Source organism: Sturnus vulgaris, unplaced genomic scaffold, assembly GCF_052056855.1.
Source record: "Sturnus vulgaris isolate bStuVul1 unplaced genomic scaffold, bStuVul1.hap1 Scaffold_1138, whole genome shotgun sequence".
Taxonomy (NCBI): domain Eukaryota; kingdom Metazoa; phylum Chordata; class Aves; order Passeriformes; family Sturnidae; genus Sturnus; species Sturnus vulgaris.
In genome coordinates, this window is record NW_028276043.1 from 176765 (window position 1) to 196927 (window position 20163).

General features: G+C 44.9%; 1 protein-coding gene across 1 annotated transcript in view; it reads right to left on the reverse strand.

Annotated features, from left to right (window-relative positions):
* The window catches only part of LOC106864623 (E3 ubiquitin-protein ligase BRE1B-like), a gene marked incomplete at its 5' end in the record, with an annotated part of 36898 nt that extends 18867 nt beyond the window's left edge, over positions 1-18031 (reverse strand). The window contains 8 exons of the mRNA XM_088157584.1: positions 306-441; positions 2222-2401; positions 4319-4438; positions 6739-6813; positions 7498-7644; positions 8452-8564; positions 12721-12871; positions 17889-18031. Of these exons, the coding sequence (XP_088013710.1) occupies positions 306-441; positions 2222-2401; positions 4319-4438; positions 6739-6813; positions 7498-7644; positions 8452-8564; positions 12721-12871; positions 17889-18031 (1065 nt within the window). The remainder of the gene's footprint in view (positions 1-305; positions 442-2221; positions 2402-4318; positions 4439-6738; positions 6814-7497; positions 7645-8451; positions 8565-12720; positions 12872-17888) is intronic.
* Positions 18032-20163: the final 2132 nt, after the last annotated feature.

Here is a 20163-nt window from a genome sequence, read left to right on the forward strand (position 1 = left end):
GTGTGTCCAGATGTACCCCAGCTGTGCCAAGGTGTACCTCAGGTGTGCCCAGGTGTACCCAGGTGTGCTCTCAGGTAACCCAAGTGTATCTCAGTTGTATCTCAGGTGTGCCCAGATGCCCCCAGGTGTATCGCAGGTACCCCAGGTGTGCCCAGGTGTATCCAAGGTATCCCCAGGTGTATCCAGGTGTATCTCAGGTGTGCCCAGGTGTACCCAGGTGTATCTCAGGTGTATCCCAGGTATCCCCAGGTGTGTCCAGGTGTATCCCAGCTGTGCCCAGGTGTGTCCAGGTGTGCTCTCCTCACCTGCCTGCTCGTTGGCCGCCAGGTTCTGCTCGAACTCGATGCGCAGCATCTCGTACTCCTTGCGCACCTGGGCCAAGGTGTCCTCGAGCTGGATGACCTCGGTGCGCAGGCGCTTCTGCACGCCCAGCTCGTCACTCTGGGGGGGGAAATTTGGGAAAATTTGGGAATTCTGGGAAAATTTGGGAATTTTTTGGGATTTTTTTGGGCGATTTTTTAGGGATTTTTTGAGAATTTTTTGGGATTTTTTAGGGAATTTTTTGAGTGTTTTTAGGAATTTTTCCAGATTTTTTGGGGAATTTTTAGCGATTTTTTCGGATTTTTGGGGCAAATTTTCGTGATTTTTCGTGGGTTTTTTTGAGGATTTTTGGGAAATTTTGGGGGATTTTCTGAGAATTTTTTTGAGGGTTTTTTTGAGAATTTTTTCAGGATTTTTTTTTTTTGATTTTTATTTTTTATCTTTTAGGGATTTTTTTAGGATTTTTTTCTGATTTTTTTTGGATTTTTGGAGAATTTTTTTGGGGGGGAAAATTTTGGGATTTTTTGACGAATTTTTGGGGCGTTTTCTTGGGATTTTATAGCACCGGCGGCCATTTTGAATGAGGAATTATGGGACTTGTAGTACCGGCGGCCATTTTGAATGAGGAATTATAGGATTTGTAGTACCGGCCGCCATCTTGGATGAGGAATTATGGGATTTTTGGAACTGGCGGCCATTTTCAATAAGGAATTATGGGATTTATGGCACCGGCGGCCATTTTGAATGAGGAATTATGGGACTTATAGTACCGGCGGCCATCTTGGATGTGGAATTATGGGATTTATGGCACCGGCGGCCATTTTGAATGAGGAATTATGGGACTTATAGTACCGGTGGCCATCTTGGATGAAGAATTATGGGATTTATGACACTGGCGGCCATTTTGAATAGGGAATTATGGGATTTGTGGCAACGCCGGCCATTTTGAATGAGGAATTATGGGACTTATAGTACCGGTGGCCATCTTGGATGAGGAATTATGGGATTAATGACACTGCCGGCCATTTTGAATGAGGAATTATGGTACTTATAGTACCGGCGGCCACCTTGGATGAGGAATTATGGGATTTTTGGAACTGGCGGCCATTTTGAATAGGGAATTATGGGATTTATGGCAACGCCGGCCATTTTGAACGTGGAATTACGGGATTTATGGTATTAGCGGCCATCTTGCATGTGGAATTATGGGATTTATGACACTGGCGGCCATTTTGGATGTGGAATTATGGGATTTATGGCACCGGCGGCCATCTTGGATCACAATTATTTACACAGTAACACCACAAAATGACCCCACAACGTCCCCAAATGTCCCCAAAAACCCCTGGGGACACCTTGGGGACACCTCCATGCGCTCCATGTGGCACAGGCGGCCATCTTGGATTGGAATTATTTGGACATTAACGCCACCAAATGTCCCCAAAATGTCCCCAAAATGTCCCCAAATATCCCCAAAAACCCCTGGGGACACCTTGGGGACACCTCCATGCGCTCCATGTGGCACAGGCGGCCATCTTGGATTGGAATTATTTGGACATTAACGCCTCTAAATGTCCCCAAAATATCCCAAAATATCCCCAAAACCCCTGGGGACACCTTGGGGACACCTCCATGCGCTCCATGTGGCACAGGTGGCCATCTTGGATCGCAATTATTTGGACATTAACGCCTCTAAATGTCCCCAAAATGTCCCCAAATATCCCCAAAAACCCTTGGGGACACCTGTGCCCACCTCCATGTTCTCTATGTGGCGCCGGCGGCCATCTTGGATCGCAATTATTTGGACATTAATGCCACCAAATGTCCCCAAAACGTCCCCAAATGTCCCCAAAACCCCCTGGGGACACCTTGGGGACACCTGGGGGACACCTGTGCCCACCTCCATGTGCTCGATGTGGCGCAGGTGGCTGTTTTTGGTGGCCAGCAGCAGCGCCCGCGCCTCGTCCAGCTGCGTCTTCACCTGCAGGCTCTCGTGGTAGAGCAGCGAGAACTGAGACTGCAGCACCTTGTACTCCAGGGCCTCCTTGACGGCCTCCTCGGGGAGGGAGCGCAGAGCCACCTGGGCAGGTGAGGGAACACCTGAGTGACACCTGTGTGACCCTGAGGGACACCTGAGGGACACCTGAGTGACCCTGAGGGACCTCAGTGACACCTGAGTGACACCTCAGTGATACCTGTGACACCTGAGCGACACCTGTGTGACACCTGTGATACCTGAGGGACACCTGAGTGACCTTTGTGATACCTGAGTGACCCTGAGGGACACCTGTGTGACACCTGTGATACCTGAGTGACTTCTGGGACACCTGAGTGACCCTGTGTGACCCTGAGTGACCTCTGTGACACCTGAGTGACACCTGAGTGATACCTGTGATACCTGAGTGACACCTGAGTGACACCTGAGTGACCCTGAGGGACACCTGTGACACCTGAGTGATACCTGTGTGACCCTGAGTGACCTCTGTGACACCTGAGTGACCCTGAGGGACACCTGTGACACCTGAGTGACAGCTGAGTGATACCTGTGATACCTGAGTGACACCTGAGGGACACCTGAGTGACACCTGAGTGACACCTGTGATACCTGAGTGACTTCTGGGACACCTGAGTGACACCTGAGTGACCCTGAGGGACACCTCAGTGATACCTGAGTGACACCTGAGTGACACCTGAGTGACCCTGAGGGACACCTCAGTGATACCTGAGTGACCTCTGTGACACCTGAGTGACACCTGAGTGACCCTGAGGGACACCTGTGATACCTGAGGTACACCTGAGGGACACCTGAGGGACACCTGAATGACACCTGTGTGACCCTGAGGGACACCTGAGTGACCTCTGTGATACCTGAGTGCCACCTGAGAGACACCTGAATGTCCCCAAATGTCACCTTGAGCCGTTCCTGGCCCCTCATGGCCCCAATGGCCCAAATCCCCTCAATGTCCCCAAATCCTCCAAATGTCCCCAAATCTCCCCAATTCCCCCCAATGTCCCCAATCCTCTCAATGTCCCCAATGTCCCCAAATCCCCCAAATGTCCCCAATGTCCCAAATGTCCCCCAAGGTCCCCAATGCCCCCAAATGTCCTCAATCCCCCAAATCCCCTCAATGTCCCCAAATGTCCCCAATCCCTCAAATGTCCCCAATCCCCTGAGTGTCCCCAAATCCCCCAAACGTCCCCAATGCCCTGAGTGTCCCCAATGTCCCCAATCCCCTCAATGTCCCCCATGTCCCCAATGCCTTGAGTGTCCCCAATTCCCCAAATCCCCCCAAATGTCCCCAATGTCCCCAATCCCCCAAGGTCCCCAATCCCCCAAATCCCCCAAATCCCCCAAATGTCCCCCCCGGTGTCACCTTGAGCCGTTCCTGTCCCCTGACGGCCCCAATGTTCCCAAATCCCCCAAACGTCCCCAATGCCCTGAGTGTCCCCAATTCCATCAAATGTCCCCCAAATGTCCCCAATGTCCCAAATGTCCCCCAAGGTCCCCAATCCCTCAAATGTCCTCAATCCCCAAATCCCCTCAATGTCCCCAATGTCCCCAATGCCCTGAGTGTCCCCAGTGTCCCCAATGTCCCCAAATCCCCCAAATGTCCCCAATGTCCCAAATGTCCCCAGCGTCTCAAATGTCCCCCAAGGTCCCCAAATCCCCCCAATGTCCCAAATACCCTGAGTATCCCCAATGTCCCCAAATGTCCCCCAATGTCCCCAATCCCCTCAATGTCCCCAATGTCCCAAATGTCCCCAAATCCCCCAAACGTCCCCAATGCCCTGAGTGTCCCCAATGTCCCCAAATGTCCCCAATCCCCTCAATGTCCCCAAATCCCCCAAATGTCCCCAATGTCCCAAATGTCCCCAGTGTCTCAAATGTCCCCCAAGGTCCCCAATCCCCCCAAATGTCCCCAATCCCTTGAGTGTCCCCAATGTCCCCAATGTCCCCAATCCCCTCAATGTCCCCAAATGTCCCCCCCGGTGTCACCTTGAGCCGTTCCTGTCCCCTGACGGCCGCCTGCAGCTCCAGCTGCAGCTTCTCCAGCTCGGCCATGCGGGAATTGGCCAAGTCCTGGTTCCCCTCCAGCTCCGCGTTCAGCATCTCAAACTGAGGGGGGAAAAAATGACCCAAAATTCCCCAAATTCACCCCAAAAATCTCAAATTTTCAAAAGCCAGAAATTCCAGAAAATTCCAGCAAAAAATCCCCCCAAAAATCCCATAAAAATGGACCAAAAATTGATAAAAAAGCTCCAAAATTCAAGAATTTTTCAGTAAAATTCCATGAATTTGCAAGGCTAAAAAAACCCCAAAATTCCAAAATTTCACCCCAAAAATCCCAAATTTTCAAAAACCTGAAATTCCAGAAAATTCTGCAAAAAATTCCAAAAAAAATCCCATAAAATTTGGGTCAAATCCAATAAAATCCGTCCCAAATTCGAGTTCAGCATCTCAAACTGGGGGGGGAAAAAATGACCCAAAATTCCCAAAATTCACCCCAAAAATCTCAAATATTCAAAAGCCAAAAATTCCAGAAAATTCCAGCAAAAAATCCCCAAAAAAATCCCATTAAAATGGACCCAAAATTGATAAAAAAGCCCCAAAATTCAAGAATTTTTCAGTAAAATTCCATGAATTTGCAGGGCTAAAAAATCCCAAAATTCCCAAAAATTCAGCCCAAAAATCCCAAATTGTCAAAATCCCAAAAGTGTAAAAATTCCCCCAAAAATCCCATAAAATTTGGGTCAAATCCAATAAAATCTGTCCCAAATTCGAGTTCAGCATCTCAAACTGGGGGGGAAAAAATGACCCAAAATTCCCAAAATTCACCTAAAAATCCCAAATATTCCAAAGCCAAAAATTTCAGAAAATTCTGCAAAAAATTAAAAAAAAATCCAATAAAAATTGACCCAAAATTGATAAAAAAGCCCCAAAATTCAAGAATTTTTCAGTAAAATTCCATGAATTTGCAAGGCTAAAAAACCCCAAAATTCCAAAAATTCACCCCAAAAATCCCCAATTGTCAAAATCCCAAAAATCCCAAAATTCCCAGGAAATTCCCCAAAATTCTCTTCCCAAATCCCATCAAATTCCCCAAAATTCTCCCCAAAATCTTCCAAAAATAAAAAAAAAAAAAATTCCCCAGAATTCCCAAAATTTCCCCCAAATTCCCAAAATTTCCCAAAATTCCCAAAACTTTCTCAAAATTTTCCCAAAATTCCCAGAATTTTCCTCAAATCCCCCCAAATTTTCCCCGGAATTCCCACAAAATTCCCTCAAATTTCCCCCCAAATTTTCTCTCCCACAAATTCCCAAAATTTCACCCCAAAATTCCCAAATTTTCCCCCAAATTTCCCAAATTTTCCCTCCCAAATCCCACAAAAGATTCCCAAAATTTTCCCAAAATGTCCCAAATTTTCTCCCCCAAAATTTCCTAAAATTCCCAAAATTTTCCCCCAAAATTCCCCAAATTTTCTCCCAAAATTCCCAAATTTTCCCAAAATTCCCTCAAATTTTCTCTCCCAAAATTTCCCAAAATTCCCCCCAAATTCCCTCAAATTTCCCCCAAAATTTCCCAAATTTTCTCTTCCCAAATTCCCAAATTTTCCCCAAATATCCCCCAAAATTCCCAAATTTTCCCCAAAATTCCCAGAATTTTCCCCAAATCCCCCCAGATTTTCCCCGGAATTCCCCCAAAATTCCCTCGAATTTCCCCCCAAATTTCCCAAATTTTCTCTCCCCCAGAATTCCCAAAATTTCACCCAAAAATTCCCAAATTTTCCACAAATTTTCCCTCCCAAATCCCACAAAAAATTCCCAAAATTTTCCCAAAATTTTCCCAAAATTCCCTCAAATTTCCCCCCAAAAATCCCCCAAATTTCCCCCTAAAATTCCCAAATTTTCCCCAAAATTTTCCCCAAAAATTCCCAAATTTTCCCAAAATTTTCCCAAAATTCCCTCAAATTTCCCCAAATTTTCTCTACCAAAATTCCCAAAAAATCCCCCAAAATCCCCTCAATTTTCCCCCAAAATTTCCCAATTTTTCTCTCTCAAAATTCCCAAAATTTCACCCAAAAATTCCCAAATTTTCCCCAAAATCCCCCAAAAATCCCCCCCAAAAAATCCCCAAATTTGCCCAAAATTTCCCCAAATTTCCCCCAAAATTTCCCAAATTTTTTCTCCCCAAAATTCCTAAAATTTCACCCCAAAATTCCCAAATTTTCCCTCCCAAAATTTCCTAAAATTCCCAAAATTTTCCCCAAAATTCCCCCCAAAAATCCCAAATTTTCCCCAAAATTCCCCCAAATTTTTCTAAAAATCCCCAAAATTCCCCCCAAAATTCCCAAATTTCCCCCAAAATTCCCAAATTTTTCCCCAAAATTCCCAAATTTCCCCCAAATTTCCGGTACCTTCTGCATGCTCAGGGTGATTTGTCCCCCCTGGAATCCCCCGGAGCTGCCGGAGCCGTAAGAGCCCGAGGTGAGCTGGGACAGGTGAGAACAGGTGAGAGACAGGTGAGAGACAGGTGAGGCACAGGTGAGACACAGGTGAGAGACAGGTGAGACACAGGTGAGGGACAGATGAGAACAGGTGAGAGACAGGTGAGACACAGGTGAGACACAGGTGAGACACAGGTGAGTCTAAAATATCCCCAGGTGTGTCCCAGGCAAGCACAGGTGACTCTGAAATACTCTCAGGTGTGCCCCAGGTGTGTCCCAGGTGTGTCTCACCTGTCCCCAGGTGTGTCAGGCACTCACCTCTGCTGCCCAGGTGAGTCCCCAGCTGTTGGAGGCCCCCTCTGCACCCGCCCCAGGTGTATCCCAGGTGCCCCCAGGTGTGTCCAGGTGTCCCCAGGTGCCCCCAGGTGTATCCCAGGTGTGCCCAGGTGTATCCCAGGTGCCCCCAGGTGTATCCCAGGTGTGCCCAGGTGTATCCCAGGTGCCCCCAGGTGTATCCCAGGTGTGCCCAGGTGTATCCCAGGTGTCCCCAGGTGTATCCCAGGTGTGCCCAGGTGTGTCCCAGCTTTACCCAGGTGTGTTTTCAATGCCCCAAACCGCCATTTTTAACCCTTTCAACCCCGTTTTTTTTTGCGTTTCCCCTCTCCCACCCACCCCCAGGTGCCCCCCAGGTGTGCCCAGGTGCCGCCCAGGTGTGCCCAGGTGCGTTACCTGCTCCAGGGCCTCGGCCAGGTGCCTGTCCAGCCTCCCCTCGCGTTTGCGCAGTTTGGCGCTGTCCCACTGCAGCCCCTCGAGCGTCGTCCCCATCTCCAGAACCTTCGTCTCCGCAGAGCCCGCCTTGTCCTGCAGCTCCGCCAGCTGGGCACGTACGGACAGGTGAGACAGGTGAGACACAGGTGAGAGAGGTGAGAGACAGGTGAGACACAGGTATGGACAGGTGAGACACAGGTATGGACAGGTGAGACAGGTGAGACAGGTGAGACACAGGTGAGAGAGGTGAGAGACAGGTGAGACACAGGTATGGACAGGTGAGACAGGTGAGACAGGTGAGACACAGGTGAGAGACAGGTGAGACAAGTGAGACACAGGTACAGAGAGACAGGTATGGACAGGTGAGACACAGGTACAGAGATACAGGTGAGACACAGGTGAGACACAGGTGAGAGACAGGTGAGACACAGGTGAGACACAGGTGAGACAGGTGAGACACAGGTGAGACACAGGTGAGAGACAGGTGAGACACAGGTGAGACACAGGTGAGACACAGGTGAGACACAGGTGAGACACAGGTATGGACAAATGAGAGACAAGTGAGGCAGGTGAGACACAGGTGAGAGACAGGTGAGAGAGATGAGACACAGGTGAGACACAGATACAAAGATACAGATGAGACAGGTGAGAGACAGGTGAGACACAGGTACAGAAATACAGGTACAGACAGGTGAGATACAGGTGAGACACAAATGAGACAGGTGAGACACAGGTGAGGGACAGGAGAGATACAGGTGAGACACAGGTGAGACAGGTGAGACAGGTGACAGAAGTGACAGAGGTGTGCCCAGGTGACCCCCCCAGGTGTGCCCAGGTGACCCCCCCAGGTGTGCCCAGGTGTGCCCAGGTGTGTCCAGGTGTGTCCCAGGTGTGCCCCAGGTGTGTCCCAGGTACCTCCAGCGCCTCCCTCTGGTGTTTCTCGTGCAGGTGCTGAGTCAGCTCCTGCAGCCTCCGGTGCTCCCGGAGCAGCTCCCGGAGCAGCTCCCGCCCGGCCTCGCCCAGCTCGGCTGGAAAAAAACACAAAAAATTCCCAAAATTTTCAAAATTCCACCCAAAAATCCCAAATTTCCCAAATTCCCAAAATTTCCAGGAGATTCCGGGAAAAAATCCGGAAAAAATCGGGAGAAATTTGACCCAAAATTGAAGAAATTCGCCCCAAAAATTGAAAAAAATTCTCCCAAAATTCTCCCGAATTCCAGGATCTCAAAAATCCTAAAATTCCAAAAATTTGACCCAAAAATCCCAAATTTCTGAAATTCCCAAATTCCAGGAAATTCCAGAAAAAAATCGGGAAAAAATCCCCAAAAATTTGACCCAAAATTGAAGAAATTCGCCCCAAAATTGAAAAAAATTTCACCAAAATTCTCCCAAATTCCAGGACCTCAAAAATCCCAAAATTCCCAAAATTCGACCCAAAAATCCCAAATTTCCCAAATTCCCAAAATTCCAGGAAATTCCAGAAAAAAATCCCGAAAAATTTGACCCAAAATTATCCTAAAATGGAAAAAATTCCCAAAAAATCTCCCAAAATTCTCCCAAATTCCAGGACCTCAAAAATCCCAAAATTCCCAAAATTCGACCCAAAAATCCCAAATTTCCAAAATTCCCAAATTCCAGAAAATTCCACAAAAAAAATCCCCAAAAAATCCCAAAAAATTCCCCCAAAATTTGGGTCCCGGAGCAGCTCCCGCCCGGCCTCGCCCAGCTCGGCTGGAAAAAAAACACAAAAAAAATTTCCCAAAATCTTCAAAATTCCACCCCAAAATCCCAAATTTCCCAAATTTCCCCAAATTTCCAGGAGATTCCGGGAAAAAATCCGGAAAAAATCGGGAAAAATTTGACCCCAAATTGAAGAAAATCGCCCCAAAAATGGTCCCAAAATTGAAGAAAATTTCACCAAAATTCTCCCAAATTCCAGGACCTCAAAAATCACAAAATTCCAAAAATTTGACCCAAAAATCCCAAAATTCCAAAATTCCCAAATTTCCAGGAGATTACGGGAAAAAATCTGGAAAAAATCTGGAAAAATTTGACCCAAAATTGTCCCAAAATTGAAAAAAAAGTCCCAAAAATTCTCCCAAAATTCTCCCAAATTCCAGGACCTAAAAATTCCCAAAATTCCAAAAATTCGACCCAAAAATCCCAAATTTCCGAAATTCCCAAAATTCCAGGAAATTCCAGAAAAAAATCGGGAAAAATTTGACCCAAAATTGAAGAAATTCACCCCAAAAATGACCCAAAAATTGAAAAAAATTCTCCCAAAATTCTCCCAAATTCCAGGACCTCAAAAATCCCAAAATTCCAAAAATTTGACCCAAAAATCCCAAAATTCAAAAATTCCCAAATTCCAGAAAATTCCGGAAAAAAATCGCGAAAAAATTGGGAAAAATTTGACCCAAAATTGTCCCAAAATGGAAAAAATTCCCAAAAAATTCTCCCAAAATTCTCCCAAATTCCAGGACCTCAAAAATCCCAAAATTCCAAAAATTTGACCCAAAAATCCCAAATTTCCCAAATTCCCAAAATTCCAGAAAATTCTGGAAAAAATCCGGAAAAAATCCCCCAAAATTTGACCCAAAATTGTCCCAAAATGGAAAAAATTCCCAAAAAATCTCCCAAAATTCTCCCAAATTCCAGGACCTCAAAAATCCCAAAATTCCCAAAATTCGACCCAAAAATCCCAAATTTCCCAAATTCCCAAAATTTCCAGGAGATTCCGGGAAAAAATCTGGAAAAAATCCCCCAAAATTTGACCCAAAATTGTCCCAAAATGGAAAAAATTCCCAAAAATTCTCCCAAAATTCTCCCAAATTCCAGGACCTCAAAAATCCCAAAATTCCCAAAATTCGACCCAAAAATCCCAAATTTCCCAAATTCCCAAAATTTCCAGGAGATTCCGGGAAAAAATCTGGAAAAAATCCCCCAAAATTTGACCCAAAATTGTCCCAAAATGGAAAAAATTCCCAAAAATTCTCCCAAAATTCTCCCAAATTCCAGGACCTCAAAAATCCCAAAATCTTCAAAATTCGACCCAAAAATTCCAAATTTCCCAAATTCCCAAAATTTCCAGGAGATTCCGGAAAAAAATCCCGAAAAATTTGACTCAAAATTGTCCCAAAATGGAAAAAATTCCCAAAAATTCTCCCAAAATTCTCCCAAATTCCAGGACCTCAAAAATCCCAAAATTCCCAAAATTTGACCCAAAAATCCCAAATTTCCAAAATTCCCAAATTCCAGAAAATTCCAGAAAAAATTTGGAAAAAATCCCCAAAATTTGACCCAAAATTGTCCCAAAATGGAAAAAATTCCCAAAAATTCTCCCAAAATTCTCCCAAATTCCAGGACCTCAAAAATCCCAAAATTCCAAAAATTTGACCCAAAAATCCCAAATTTCCAAAATTCTCAAAATTCCAGAAAATGCCAGAAAAAAAATCCTGAAAAAATTGGGAAAAATTTGACCCAAAATTGTCCCAAAATGGAAAAAATTCCCAAAAATTCTCCCAAAAATTCTCCCAAATTCCAGGACCTCAAAAATCCCAAAATTCCCAAAATTTGACCCAAAAATCCCAAATTTCCGAAATTCCCAAAATTCCAGAAAATTCCGAAAAAAAAAAGTGAAAAAATCCCCAAAAATTTGACCCAAAACTGAAGAAATTCGCCCAAAAATTGAAGAAAATTCGCCCAAAATTCTCCCAAATTCCAGGACCTCAAAAATCCCAAAATCTTCAAAATTCGACCCAAAAATCCCAAATTTCTGAAATCCCCAAAATTCCAGAAAATTCTGGAAAAAATCGCGAAAAAATCCCCAAAAATTTGACCCAAAATTGTCCCAAAATGGAAAAAAATTCCCAAAAATTCTCCCAAAATTCTCCCAAATTCCAGGACCTCAAAAATCCCAAAATTCCCAAAATTTGACCCAAACCCCCCAAATTTCCAAAATTCCCAAAATTCCAGAAAATTCCACAAAAAAATCCCCAAAAAATCCCAAAAAATTCCCCCAAAATTTGGGTCCCGGAGCAGCTCCCGCCCGGCCTCGCCCACCTCGGCTGGAAAAAAAACACAAAAAATTCCAAAATTTTCAAAATTCCACCCAAAAATCCCAAATTTCCCAAATTCCCAAAATTTCCAGGAGATTCCGGGAAAAAATCCGGAAAAATTTGACCCAAAATTGTCCCAAAATGGAAAAAATTCCCAAAAAATTCTCCCAAAATTCTCCCAAATTCCAGGACCTCAAAAATCCCAAAATTCCCAAAATTTGACCCAAAAATCCCAAATTTCCAAAATTCCCAAAATTCCAGAAAAAAATCTGGAAAAATTTGACCCAAAATTGTCCCCAAAATGGAAAAAATTCCCAAAAAATTCTCCCAAAATTCTCCCAAATTCCAGGACCTCAAAAATCCCAAAATCTTCAAAATTCGACCCAAAAATCCCAAATTTCCCAAATTCCCAAAATTCCAGAAAATTCCGGAAAAAAATCCCAAAAAAATCCCAAAAAATTTGACCCCAAATTGTCCCAAAATTGGAAAAATTCTGCCAAATTGGAGCCCCCAGGTGTGCCCAGGTGTGTCCCACCTGTCCCCAGGTGTATCCCAGGTGTCCCCAGGTGTGTCTCACCTGTCCCCAGGTGCCCCCAGGTGTGTCCCAGGTGTGTCCAGGTGTCCCCAGGTGTCCCCAGGTGTGTCCCCAGGTGTATCCCAGGTGTATCCCAGGTGTGCCCAGGTGTGACCTAAACCCCTCCCAGGTGTCCCCAGGTGTATCCCCAGGTGTGTCTCACCTATCCCCAGGTGTCCCCAGGTGTCCCCAGGTGTGTCCCAGGTGTGTCCCAGGTGTGTCCCCAGGTGTGTCTCACCTGTCCCCAGGTGTACCCAGGTGTGCCCAGGTGTATCCCAGGTGTCCCCAGGTGTGTCCCAGGTATCCCCAGGAGTGTCTCACCTATCCCCAGGTGTCCCCAGGTGTCCCCAGGTGTGTCCCAGGTCTCCCCAGGTGTGTCCTAAACCCCTCCGAGGTGTCCCCAGGTGTGTCTCACCTGTCCCCAGGTGTCCCCAGGTGTGTCCCAGGTGTGTCTCACCTGTCTGTCCCCAGGTGTGCCCAGGTGTGTCCCCGGTGTCCCCAGGTGTGTCTCACCTGTCCCCAGGTGTGTCCCCAGGTGTGTCAGGCACTCACCTCTGCCCCCCAGGTGCGTCCCCAGTTGCTGGAGGCCCCTCTGGAGCCTCCCCAGGGCCCCCCCCAGCCGGGCCACGGCCTCGGGGGCAAAGCTCAGCCTGGGGGGGGGGAGGGGCGGCGGCCACGCCCTCCTCGGGCCCCGCCCACGCCTCTGCAATCGTTCATTAGCGCTAATTAATATGCATGTATGCAAATGAGGGGGCGGTTTCCCAAAAATCCCGAGGTTTTAGCCCAAAATTCCGGAATTTTTCAGCCCAAAATCCCGAATTTTTTCACCCAAATTTCACCCAAAATTCCCTCTAGGAACCCCCCCCATTAACTCTGTAATTAGTAATTAGCGCTAATTAATATTCATTTATGCAAATTAGGGCTCGATTTCCCAGAATTCCCGAGGTTTTAGCCCAAAATTTTCAAATTTTTCAGCCGAAAATTCCCAAAATTTCGCCCAAAATTCCCCAAATTTCATCCAAAATTCCCTCCTGGGACCCTCCCAAGAGTCATTAATTAGTAATTAGAGATAATTAATATTCATATATGCAAATTAGGGCTCGATTTCACAAAAATCCCGAGGTTTTAGCCCAAAATTCCGGAATTTTTCAGCCCAAAATCCCGAATTTTTCACCCGAAATTTCCCCAAATTTCACCCAAAATTCCCTCTAGGGACCCCCCCAAGGTTCTTTAATTAATAATTAGCGATAATTAATGTTAATTTATGCAAATGAGGGCCCCATTTCCCAAAAATCCCGAGGTTTTAGCCCAAAAATCCTGAATTTTTCAGCCCAAATTTCCCCAAATTCCACCCAAAATTCCCTCTTGAAACCCCCCCATTAACTCTGTAATTAGTAATTAACACTAATTAATGTTAATTTATGCAAATGAGGGTCCCATTTCCCAAGAATCCCGAGGTTTTAGCCCAAAATTTTCAAAATTTTCAGCCCAAAATCCCGAATTTTCACCCGAATTTCCCCAAATTTCACCCAAAATTCCCTCCTGGGACCCTCCCTAGGAGTCATTAATTAGTAATTAGCGATAATTAATATTCATTTATGCAAATTAGGGCCCGATTTCACAAAAATCCCGAGGTTTTAGCCCAAAATTCCGGAATTTTTCAGCCCAAAATCCCGAATTTTTCACCCAAATTTCACCCAAAATTCCCTCTAGGAACCCCCCCCATTAACTCTGTAATTAGTAATTAGCACTAATTAATGTTAATTTATGCAAATGAGGGCTCGATTTCCCAAAAGTCCCGAGGTTTTAGCCCAAAATTTTCAAATTTTTCAGCCAAAATTTCCAAAATTTCGCCCCAAATTCCCCAAATTTCACCCAAAATTCCCTCCTGGGACCCTCCTAAGGGTCATTAATTAGTAATTAGCGATAATTAATGTTAATTTATGCAAATTAGGGCTCGATTTCCCAAAAATCCCGAGTTTTTAACCCCGAAAATCCCGAATTTTTCAGCCAAAATTTCCCAAATTTCAGCCAAAATTTCCCCCAAAATTCCCTCTAGGAACCCCCCCAAGGTTCTGTAATTAGTAATTAGCGCTAATTAATATTCATTTATGCAAATTAGGGGTCGAGTTCCCCAAATTCCCGAGGTTTTAGCCCAAAATTTTCAAATTTTTCAGCCCAAAATTCCCCAAATTTCACCCAAAATTCCCTCCTGGGACCCTCCTAAGGGTCATTAATTAGTAATTAGCGCTAATTAATATTCATGTATGCAAATGAGGGGGCGGTTTCACAAAAATCCCGAGGTTTTAGCCCAAAATTCCGGAATTTTTCAGCCCAAAATCCCGAATTTTTTCACCCAAATTTCACCCAAAATTCCCTCTAGGAACCCCCCCATTAACTCTGTAATTAGTAATTAGCACTAATTAATGTTAATTTATGCAAATTAGGGCTCGATTTCCCAAAAATCCCGAGGTTTTAGCCCAAAATTTTCAAATTTTTTCAGCCAAAATTCCCAAATTTCACCCAAAATTCCCTTCTGGGACCCTCCTAAGAGTCATTAATTAGTAATTAGCGATAATTAATATTCATTTATGCAAATTAGGCTCCATTTCCCAAAATTTGGGGGTTTTTCAACCCGAAAATCCCAGTTTTTTCACCCGAAATTCCCCAAATTTCACCCAAAATTCCCTCTAGGGACCCCCCCAAGGTTCTTTAATTAATAATTAGCGATAATTAATGTTAATTTATGCAAATGAGGGCCCCATTTCCCAAAAATCCCGAGGTTTTAGCCCAAAAATCCTGAATTTTTCAGCCCAAAATTTCCCAAATTTCACCCAAAATTCCCTCTAGGAACCCCCCCAAAGTTCTGTAATTAGTAATTAGCGGTAATTAATATTCATTTATGCAAATGAGGGGTCGGTTTCCCCAAAATCCTGAGGTTTTAGCCCAAAATTTTCAAATTTTTCAGCCGAAAATTCCCAAAATTTCACCCAAAAATTCCCAAAATTTCACCCAAAATTCCCAAATTTCCCCAAATTCCCAATTTTTTTCCCCCAAAATCCCAAAATTTCCCAAATTTCCCCCCAAAATCCCCAAATTTTCCCCCCCAAACTCCCAAATTTCCCCCAAAATTCCCAATTTTTTTCCCCCCAGAAATCGCCAAAAACCCCCAAATTTTTCCCAACTTTTTCCCCAAATCCCCAAATTTTTACCCCCAAATTTCCCCTAAAATTCCCCAATTTTTTCCCAAACTCCCCCCCAAATTTTCCCCCCAAATTCCCCAAATTCCCAATTTTCCCCCCAATTCCTATTTTTTCCCAAAAATTCCCAATTTTTTTCCCGAATTTCCCAAAAATTCCCAAATTTCCCCAAATTACCAAATTTTTCCCAAATTTCCCCCAAAATCCCCAATTTTTTCCCCCAAAATCGCTGAAAAATTCCCAATTTTTTCCCAAAAACCCCAAAAATTCCCAAATTTCCCCCCAAAATCCCCAAATTTCTTCCAAATTTCCCCCAAATTTCCCATTTTTTCCCCAAAATTCCCCAAATTCCCAATTTTTCCCCCAAATTTTCCCCAAAAATCCCCAAAATTCCCAATTTTTCCCCCCAAAAATTCCCAAATTTCCCCAATTTTTCCCCAAATTTCCCCCCAAATTCCCAATTTTCCCCAAACTCACAATTTTTTCCCAAATTTCCCCAAATTTCCCCCAAATTCCCAATTTTTTCCCAAATTTCCCCCAAAATTCCCCAAAAGTCCCACAATTCCCGATTTTTCCCCCAAAAATTCCCAAATTTCCCCCAAAATTCCCAAATTTTTTCCCAAATTTCCCCAAAAAATTCCCAATTTTTCCCCATTTTTCCCAATTTTTTCCCAAATTTCCCTCCAAAATCCCCAAATTTCCCCCCAAAATTCCCAAAATTTCCCCCAAAATTCCCAATTTTTCCCCCCCAAAATTCCCATTTTTTTTCCCAAAAATTCCCCAAAAATCCCCAAATTTTCCAAATCCCCCAAAAATTCCCAATTTTTTCCCCAAATTTCCCCCAAAATTCCCCCCAAATTCCCCCCAAATTCCCAATTTTTTCCCAAATTTCCCCCCAAAATCCCAAATTTTCCCCAAAATTCCCAAATTTCCCCCCAAATTCCCAATTTTTTCCCAATTTTTTCCCAAATTTCCACCCAAAACCCCCATTTTCCCCAAATATCCCCCAAAATTCCCCCAAAATTCCCAATTTTTTCCCAAATTTTTCCCAAAATTCCCATTTTTTCCCCCAAAATCCCAAATTTCCCCCAAACTTCCCCAAAAATCCCCAAATTTCCCAATTTTTTTCCCCCAAATCGCCAAAAATCCCCAAATTTTTCCCAAATTTTTCCCAAATTTTCCCAAAAATTCCCAAATTTTCCCCCCAAAATTCCCATTTTTTTTCCCAAAAATTCCCATTTTTTCCCCAAATTTCCCCCCAGAATTCCCAATTTTTTCCCAAATTTCCCCCAAATTTCCCCCCCAAAATTCCCAAATTTCCCCCCAAATTCCCCCCAAAATTCCCAATTGTTTCCCAAATTTCCCCCAAATTCCCAATTTTTTCCCAAATTTTCCCCAAATTTCCCCCAAAATTCCCCAAAAGTTCCAAAATTCCCGATTTTTCCCCCAAAATTCCCCAAATTTCCCCCGAATTTTCCCCAAAATTTCCGATTTTTTCCCCCCAAAATCCCCCAATTTTTCCCAAATTTCCCCAAATTCCCCCCAAAATTCCCTTTTTTTCCCCCAAAATTCCCCAAATTCCCAATTTTTCCCCCAAAAATCCCAAATTACCCCAAAATTCCCCCCCAAATTTCCCAAATTTTCCCCCCAAAATCCCCAAATTTTTCCCAGTTTTTTCCCAAATTCCCCCCAAAATTCCCAAATTTCCCCCCAAAATTCCCAAATTTTTCCCAAAATTCCCAAATTTTTCCCAAAATTTCCCCCAAAATTCTCAATTTTCCACCCAAAAATTCCCCATTTTTTCCCAAATTTCCCCCCAAAATTCCCAATTTTTCCCCCAAAATTCCCCCCAAATTCCCCCAAAATTCCCCCCAAATTCCCAATTTTTTCCCAATTTTTTCCCAAATTTCCCAAAAATTCCCAAATTTTCCCCCCAAATCCCCAAAAATTCCCAAATTTTCCCCCCAAAATTCCCCCCAAATCCCCCCAAAATTCCCAATTTTTTTTCCCAAATTTTCCCCAAATTTCCCCCCAAAACCCCAAATTTTCCCCAAAATATTCCCCAAAAATCCCCAAATTTTTCCCAAAATTCCCCAAAATTCCCAATTTTTCCCCCAAATCCCCCCAAATTCCCAAATTTCCCCCAAAATTCCCATTTCTTTCCCCAAAATTCCAAATTTCCCCCCAAAATCCCAAATTTTCCCCAAAATTCCCAAATTTCCCCCCAAAACCCCAAATTTTCCCCAAAATATTCCCCCAAAATTCCCAATTTTCCCCCAAATTTTTCCCAAAATTCCCCAAAATTCCCAATTTTTTCCCAATTTTTTCCCACATTTCCCCCCCAAAACCCCAAATTTTCCCCAAAATATTCCCCAAAAATTCCCAAATTTTTCCCAAAATTCCCCAAAATTCCCAAATTTTTCCCCCAAATCCCCCAAAAATTCCCAAATTTTTCCCAAAATTCCCCAAAATTCCCAAATTTCCCCCAAAATTCCCGATTTTTCTCCCCTCCCCCCTCACCTGTCTCGGGGCTCTCTCCGGGCGTTTCCGGGGGGGCTCGGGGGGGTCCCCGGGGGGCGGGGCCGCCCTCCCCCACCCCCCCCCGCCCCTCCCCCCTCGGGGACCTCGCAGCGACGCAGCAGGGCCTGGACCTCGGAGTGCAGCTGGGTAATTAACGGATTATTAATTAATTATTAATTAATATTAATTGGAATCAATAATAAAAAATTCCCAGAAAAATCTAAAAAAAATTGACCCAAAAATCCCCAAAATTGACCCAAAAAACCCCAAAATTAATCCCAAAAATGGGCCTGGAGCTCGGAGTGCAACTGGGTAATTAATGGGTTAATTAATTATTAATTAATATTAATTGGAATCAATAATTAAAAATTCCCCAAAAAATTGAAAAAAAAATCGACCCAAAAAACCCCAAAATTGACCCAAAAAATCCCCAAAATTAATCTCAAAATTGGGCCTGGAGCTCGGAGTGCAGCTGGGTAATTAACGGGTTATTAATTAATTATTAGCATTAATTAGAATTAATGGTAAAAAATTCCCAGGAAAATAAAAAAAAATCGACCCAAAAAACCCCAAAATTGACCCAAAAATCCCCAAAATTAATCCCAAAAATGGGCCTGGAGCTCGGAGTCCAACTAAGTAATTAATGGGTTAATTAATAATTAATATTAATTAGGATTAATTGGAATTAATGGTAAAAAATTCCCAGAAAAATCTAAAAAAAAATTGAACCAAAAAGCCCCAAAATTGACCCAAAATTGGGCCTGGACCTCGGAGTGCAGCTGGGTAATTAACGGGTTAATTAATTAATTAATAATTAATTAAAACTTAATTAGAACTAATTAAAATCAATTAACATCAACCCAGAAATAAAATTTTTTTAAAAAATTCCCCAAAATTTCCATTTTTGGCCCCAAAAAAAAAAAAAAAAAAAAAAAAAATTTAAAAATTTTCCCCATTTTTAACCCTTTCAACCCCGGGGTTTTTTTTTTTTTTGGGTTTTACCTGGCCCAGGTGTGCCCAGGTGTGCCCAGGTGTCCCCAGGTTTCCCCAGGTGTGCCCAGGTGTCCCCCAGGTCTGTCTCACCTGTGCCCAGTCTCACCTGGCTGTCCCTGTCCCCATCTCACCTGTCCCCAGGTGCTCCCAGGTGTGCCCAGGTGTGCCGAGGTGTGTCCCAGGTGTCCCCAGGTGTGCCCAGGTGTGTCCCAGGTGTGTCCCAGGTGTGTCCAGGTGTGCCCAGGTGTGCCCCACCTGTCCCCAGATGTGTCCCAGGTGTCCCCAGGTGTGTCCCAGGTGTGTCCCAGGTGTGCCCAGGTGTGTCCCAGATGTTTCTCACCTGTGCCCAGGTGTGTCCCAGGTGTGTCCCAGGTGCCCCCAGGTGCCCCCAGGTGTGCCCAGGTGTGTCCCAGGTGTACCCACCTGCCCCCAGGTGTCCCCCAGGTCTGTCTCACCTGTGCCCAGTCTCACCTGGCTGTCCCTGTCTCCATCTCACCTGTCCCCAGGTGCTCCCAGGTGTGCCCAGGTGTGCCCAGGTGTGTCCCAGCTGTGCCCAGGTGTGTCTCACCTGTCCCCAAGTGTGCCCCAGGTGCCCCCAGGTGTGTCTCACCTTTCCCCAGGTGTGTTTTCAGAGCCCCCAAATCCCCATTTTAAACACTTTCTACCCCGTTTTTTTCGTGTCTTACCTGCCCCAGCCACCCCCAGGTGCCCCCAGGTGTGTCCAGGTGCCCCCAGGTGTGCCCCAGGTGTGTCTCACCTGTCCCCAGGTGCATCCCAGGTGTGCCCAGGTGTGTCCCAGGTGAGTCTCACCTGTGCCCAGTCTCACCTGGCTGTCCCTGTCCCCATCTCACCTGTGCCCAGGTGTGTCCCAGGTGTCCCCAGGTATGCCCAGGTGTCCCCAGGTGTGTCCCAGGTGTCCCCAGGTGTGTCCCAGGTGTGTCCAGGTGTGCCCCAGGTGTCCCCAGGTGTGTCCAGGTGTGTTTTCAGTGTCAAAATCCCCATTTTTAACCCTTTTAACCTCATTATTTTCATGTTTTACCTGTCCCAGGTGTCCCCAGGTGTGTCCCAGGTATGCCCAGGTGTCCCCAGGTGTGTCTCAGGTGTCCCCAGGTGTGCCCAGGTGTATCCCAGGTGTGCCCAGGTGTATCCAGGTGACCCCAGGTGTACCCAGGTGTATCCCAGGCATGCCCAGGTGTGCCCAGGTGTATCCCAGGTACCCCAGGTGTATCCCAGGTGTCCCCAGGTGTGCCCAGGTGTCCCCAGGTGTATCCCAGGTGTGCCA